The sequence below is a fragment of the Alnus glutinosa genome, chromosome 11 (assembly GCF_958979055.1).
Source record: "Alnus glutinosa chromosome 11, dhAlnGlut1.1, whole genome shotgun sequence".
NCBI lineage: Eukaryota > Viridiplantae > Streptophyta > Magnoliopsida > Fagales > Betulaceae > Alnus > Alnus glutinosa.
Genome location: NC_084896.1, coordinates 9,857,621 through 9,863,876, shown reverse-complemented (window position 1 = coordinate 9,863,876; position 6,256 = coordinate 9,857,621). Strand labels below are relative to the sequence as shown.

The 6,256-nt window shown below is 41.0% G+C and overlaps 1 protein-coding gene across 1 annotated transcript; it reads right to left on the bottom strand.

The window, feature by feature from the left end:
• Positions 1-1,107: 1,107 nt before the first annotated feature.
• On the bottom strand, positions 1,108-5,067 carry LOC133881091 (uncharacterized). The gene has a single exon (XM_062320054.1). It carries the CDS (start codon positions 5,065-5,067, stop codon positions 1,108-1,110), a length of 3,960 nt encoding a protein of 1,319 aa, XP_062176038.1.
• Positions 5,068-6,256: the final 1,189 nt, after the last annotated feature.

Here is a 6,256-nt window from a genome sequence, read left to right as displayed (position 1 = left end):
TTTATTCCAAAACCTCCTATCAAAAGAGAAATTGATTCTATTTTCTGAAGAATAGATGGAGCTAAGGGTGAATTGAGAAGGTGGCTGAGGGAGTTGCCAAGTTGGTAGAATGCCATTGATTTTGAAAATCAAAGAATGAATTAAGGAGACCTCTAGAAAGTAGAAAGAGTTACGGAGGTAATTTAGTGATTTTTATAAGTTGTGGTAATTTGGTATTTACAGTATTTTAGAGATGGGCATTACCGTATTTTAACTTTTGTTATGATTTACTTAAAAAAAATAAAATAAAATTATGATTTAGCCCATTTGCTTAGAATGTTGTGTTGGAAAATGTTTAAGCTAAATTAGCAAATATTTTTTATATTTTCATTCAACATTTATTGCCGAAGAGAAGCTAGGGAAGAAAGAAGTATGTTTGAATAGACAACCTTTAGGGATGGATTGAGATTCAAACACAATTACACCTAATTTACTTGCCCATATTATGAGAGGTGATTCCCGTACATCACATGTACAACAAGTGTACAACACCCCACTCACATGGGGTGGGCCCCACAGTGTGTGGAGTCCACCCCATGTGAGAGGGGTGTTGTACACTTGTTGTACATGTGATGTACATTTATCATTTTCCCCATATTATTTGTAAATTTGGCATGTAATTGTGAGAGCTTTTATAAGGTCTACTTTTTCAAAGCATGGTTTCTCTGGAGGGGGTTGTTCTAGTAGAGCTAGTGCTCTCAACTCTACATGCGGTTCCCAGGCTATTTCTCCTATGGAGTGGTCTTTGTTTTGGTCTTCGATAGGATCCGGGGACAAGGGGGAAGAGGATAAAATTGTGGCTTTCCTATCTGCCCTTGATGAGGAACATAGGAGGTGGGATAAGATTGAGAGGTGTGAGCTTTAGTTGCTTAGGGTTGTGTTGTTTTGTGGGCTGTTTGCGTAGGGTCAGTGGTGAGGCTGTTACTTCTTGTATACTCCGTATGTATTAGGGGTGTCTTAAGCTGTTTTTTTAATAAATTTGCATTACTTATAAAAAAAAAAAAAAAAAGGGTCTACTTTTTCTTTTTTTCTTTTTTTATAAGTACAACAGTAACAAGCATACAAAGCTTACATGAGCAAGAATTCAAGGAACTTTAAAGGAGAATGAAAAATCCATTCCAAAACAGAGAGGAATGGACGAACAAAAAGGTGTAAAAGACAAAACAGAGGTGGGAATGCAGCTAGAGGTAAATCTAGTCGCGGCCCAATCAGCCACATAGTGGGCGCAGAAGTTTGCACTTCGGTTGATGTTACTAGCAGACCAGCTTGGAGTGGATGATATAGTTGAAAAGAACTCCGATATGATGGACGAAATACGCCAGTCTTGAGTAATCCCTTATTAATTGCAAGGTTAACTGTCAAGGAATCCCCTTCAAAAATTACATTGGACAATCCCATAGATGAGCACAAAGTGGCTGCAAGAAGAGCTGCGGTTGCTTCTCCATACAAAGGGGTGCATAAAGGACTGATTCTCATCAATACTTGAATAATAGCACCCGTAGAGTCTCTACAAACTGCTGCCTGAGCTGAGAAATTCCGACGGATAGCTGTATCATAGTTAATTTTGAAGCAAAGAGGAGCAGGCTTAGTCCAGATCTGACGAACAGGAGAAATTTTATTTGACCAAGCCTGAAAATGTGTCCGTGATTTACGGTTAACATCAGCGGAGATTGATAAAGCATTCGGAATCCACCCATCATGATGAGCTTTGTTTCGAGAGTACCAGATACTATCACAAGCTACCATTGCAAATATTTGGAATAGATGAAAATCGGCAGGCGGAATACCTAATATTCCCGGATGAAGAATAATATTTAGCCAATCAGAAATATCAGAGATACATAAGGCAGTAATATCCAAAGGCCAGAAAGAGTTCCGCCAAATGACCTTCGCAACAGGGCATGAGAAAAAGAGGTGGAGCTGCGAATCTGTTGAAGCAGAGCATAAAGAGCATGAAGAATCCCTTTGAGTAGTTATAATTGACTGTGCAATTCGATCCTTGGTGGGGACAATATTCCAGGTCATTTTCCAGAGAAAAAGTTTGAGTCTATGATTGAGCTTCAGCTTCCACAAACCTTTCCAACTGCTAGAAGAAACATGCGAGACAGGAGTGGATCGAGAGGAAGAATACAAATGATGAGCTGTCTTGGAAGAGAAAACCCCTGAAGCCGATGCAGTCCAGATAAGAGAGTCAGACAAAGCTCGAGTCGAGATCTTAAGAATTTCTGTAACTGTTTCAGGAGCAAAAAGAAAGTGTAGCAGTGGTACGTTCCAAGTTAAAAACTGCGGATGGATAAGATTCGAAATCACCAACGGGTAATCGAAGCAGAGTCGCGGAACTCGAGGAACAGGTTGAAAATTGGTTAAAGTAGGAATCCACGGCGAATTCCAAATAGCCAGAGAACTTGATGCATGAGGTACATAACAGGCACCTAATTTAAGCAAGGGCACAACAGAAGTGATGCCATTCCAGATATAGGAACCAGTGGTTAGGGGGCAGGAGAGTAGAGTTCCATATTTAATGTATTTCTCCTTGAAGAGAGGGATCCAAAGTGCATCATGATTAACAAGAATCTTCCACCCAAGTTTAGCAATAAGAGAGACATTGATATCTTTCATCAAACGGAAGCCCAAACCACCCTGATCTTTGGGCACACAAATCGATTTCCACGACTTCAGAGAGAGATTATGAGTTTTATTAACCGGGAAACCCCACCAAAATTTCCTGAAAGCAGCATCTAGACGATTGCAGAGGATATCAGGGAACATAAAAGAACTCATTGCATAAGAAGGGATTGAAGAAGCTACCACTTTAAGCAAAACAGATTTCCCAGCCTGTGATAAAGTTTTAGATCTCCATCCTTCAATTTTCCCCTTGACTTTGTCAAGAATATCCAAAAAATGATATTGTTTAGAACGGCCAAAGAACATAGGAAGGCCCAAATGTTTAGCAGTATTAGGAGTATTAGCATAGGGGATAATATCCAGAATACTAGCTTTAGTAGATTCAGTAGTATTAGCACTGAACAGGATATTTGACTTTTCCATATTAACCGTTTGTCCCGACCAAAGACTATATTTAGTTAAACAATCCTTGATAATATCAGCTTCCGAAGAGGTGGCATGTGTAAAGATAATCAGATCATCAGCAAATAGAAGATGATTAAGAGGGAAGCATCTCCTTGAAATCTTAAAACCCTGTAGACTTTGATGAAGGAGTCTGAAAATTACCTCAGTACCCAAAATAAAGAGAAAAGGAGACAGTGGATCACCTTGACGTAAACCACGAGAAGGCCGGAAAAGACCAAAAGGGGATCCATTCAGTAGAATTGAGAAAGAAGAAGTTGAGATACAAATCCGGATCCAATTAATCCAAATTGGATGAAACCCCAATTTCTCCATGATAATAAAAACACAGCTCCACTCCATTTTATCAAAGGCCTTTTCCATGTCAATATTTAAAGCCATTAATCCACCTCTTCCCCTCTTATTCTTGAGAGAGTGTAGCATCTCATGTGAAAGAATAGAATTATCCTGAATATGACGACCCGGCACAAAAGCAGTTTGAAATGGAGAAATAATCTTCGATAAAAGTGGCTTGAGTCTGTTGGCCAAGAGCTTTGAGATAATTTTGTAAATAATGTTACAAAGGCTAATAGGTCTAAAATGATGAACAACAGAGGCGTCCAATCGCTTTGGAATTAAAGCAATAAAAGTATGATTTTGTTCTCTTAGCAAAGTGTTAGAATCAAAAAAATTACCGACAGCCAGCAGAATCGTAGTCTTTATACATTCCCAATACTTGACATAGAATAAAGCAGTGAACCCATTAGGACCAGGCGCTTTTTCCTTACCCAAACTAATCAGTGAAGCAAAAATCTCTTCCTCCGTGGGAATAGCACACAACAGATTATTGTCAGTATCCGTAATAACTGGATTAAAAAGATCCAATAGGGCAGGAGTAAAAACCGGATTAGTGGAAGTAAACAACTTCTTAAAATGTGTAACGAAAGAGATTCCAATATCAGCCCGGTCAGAAATCCAGCCCCCACCTGGGGTTTGTAACATAGAAATAAAATTACGCCGACGACGGATAATAGTGCTAGTGTGGAAAAATCTGGTATTCAAATCTGTTGTCGTAAGCCATAATTCCCGAGATTTAGTCTTCCAAAGGGACTCCTCCTGAAGAAGGTATTCATCCAGCAATGATTGAAGGTGAAGTTCTGTAGCTAAATTAGCATCCGAGGGAGGGGCCTGTTGAACCTTATCAAGCAAAAGAAGAGTTCGATCCACCTTAGATTTAATTTTCCCAAAAAAATGCTTATTCCAAAATTTAATAGCCTCCTTTGTTAGCTTAAGTTTTTTTGTTAGACAGTAAGAAGGAGAACCAGCTATAAAAGGGGACCAAGCTTCTTCAATAACAATACCACATGTTGGATCCCTAGTCCAAAACGCTTCAAAACGAAACGGGCGAGGAAGGGACGGTAATATTGGACTAGTATTTAAAAGAACGGGACAGTGATCAGAGCTATGTGCTGGGAGATGAACAACCGAATACGATGGAAAAAAATGAATCCAGTGACAATTTGCAACACCCCTGTCCAGCCTTTCCTTGATTAAACCAGAGCATTGGTGATGGTTAGACCATGTAAACGGATTACCACTAAAGCCCAAATCAATCATACCAAATCCATCCATGAAATCCGCAAATAGGCTTGGAGAGAAAGAGTCAAATGCTCGACCCCCAAATTTATCATCAGGAGAGGTAATAGAATTAAAATCCCCAATGCAAACCCACGGATCATTATAAGAAACCCCCAGTGTATTCATAGCCTTCCAAAAAGCAGAGCAAAGATTCTTGTATGGAGGCCCATAAACAAAGGTAAGCATACATTTAATAAGCGGAGTATCCGAATAGTGCCAAACACATATAATATTACAAGTGACATAAAAGCTAACAATATTTACATCCGGTTTCCAAGCAAGAACAAGGCCTCCTTGCGAGCCAGAGGGAGGAGCATGAACCATCAAAGTGTACCCCAGTTGATGCAAAATAGGGGAAGTAACAAAAGGAGCAGCCTTAGTTTCTGACAAAAAAACAACATCTGGATTATGTTTCCTAATAAGAACCCTAAGACTGCGAATTGTAGAGGGTTGTGACAGCCCTCTACAATTCCAGGAAAAAGTTATCATATATCAGGAGGGGGCATGGCCAAGCCAGCCGCCTCAAAGGGAGCAGAGGTGTTAGCCACTGCAAGAGATTCTGCTTCCAACAAAAGCAATTGTGTTACACTCCTAGATTTTTTCCCTGCCTTATACACCTTCCTAGGCAAAGGTGCAGTTGAAGGTTGTAAGCCCATAGCATCAATCCGAGTAGATGGAGACGATTCTGCAACAGAGGATTGTGCCAAAGTAAAAGGAGCCAAATCTGAGGGACCCGAAACCCTTAGCACAATTGGTGTCGATGGAGCTGCAGGGGAGTTCTTCAACGCAGACAGGGAGTGAGCTGCAAGGTTCATCCTATCCTGAGTGGTCATGCTTAATTTCTTCGATGGCTTAGGGAATAGTTCGGAAATATCAGAAACCGCAACCCTTTTATGTCTAAAGACCTTACTCAACTCGGAAAGGGGGGAGGGATACACAGTAGCATCATCCAATTTCTGAGCATTCAGGCCAAAAGATTTCCCATGGTCCATCGTAGCAGTATTAGTCCTCTGAAAATGATGAAGGCGAGGGGAAGACCTAGAAGGCCGAGAGTGGGACGGCTTGATAATACTGGGAATTTTGTAGGCACTAGGGTTTTGATTCGGGAGAGGGGAAGGCTGTGCAGTGGATGGTGGAAGGGAAACAATAGGGTTAGTATAAACTTGTGGTTGTTTAGACATGGGCAGATTCTGTAAGTCCGGGTGATAGGTATGCAGAGAAAATCCATGCGATCCAATATTATCAGTGAAAAAAGGAGAGGATGAAGGCTGGCTTATAGGTAGATCATGAGGCAGGGCAGGAGAAGGTAGCAGTGGTTCAGAGGCCCGATTGGAGACATCAGGCAAAAGGGAGCTAGGGCCCTGATAGAAATGCAGTGCCGATGGTCCAAACAGAGTGAGGCCCGAAGATGAGTGACCCATGACACCCGTCAATTGCTGGGCAAGCTGCAAGTGGCCCGAAGAGCTAGTCTGATCGGTTGGACCCTGAATAATTGGCCCAGTGATGGATGGGC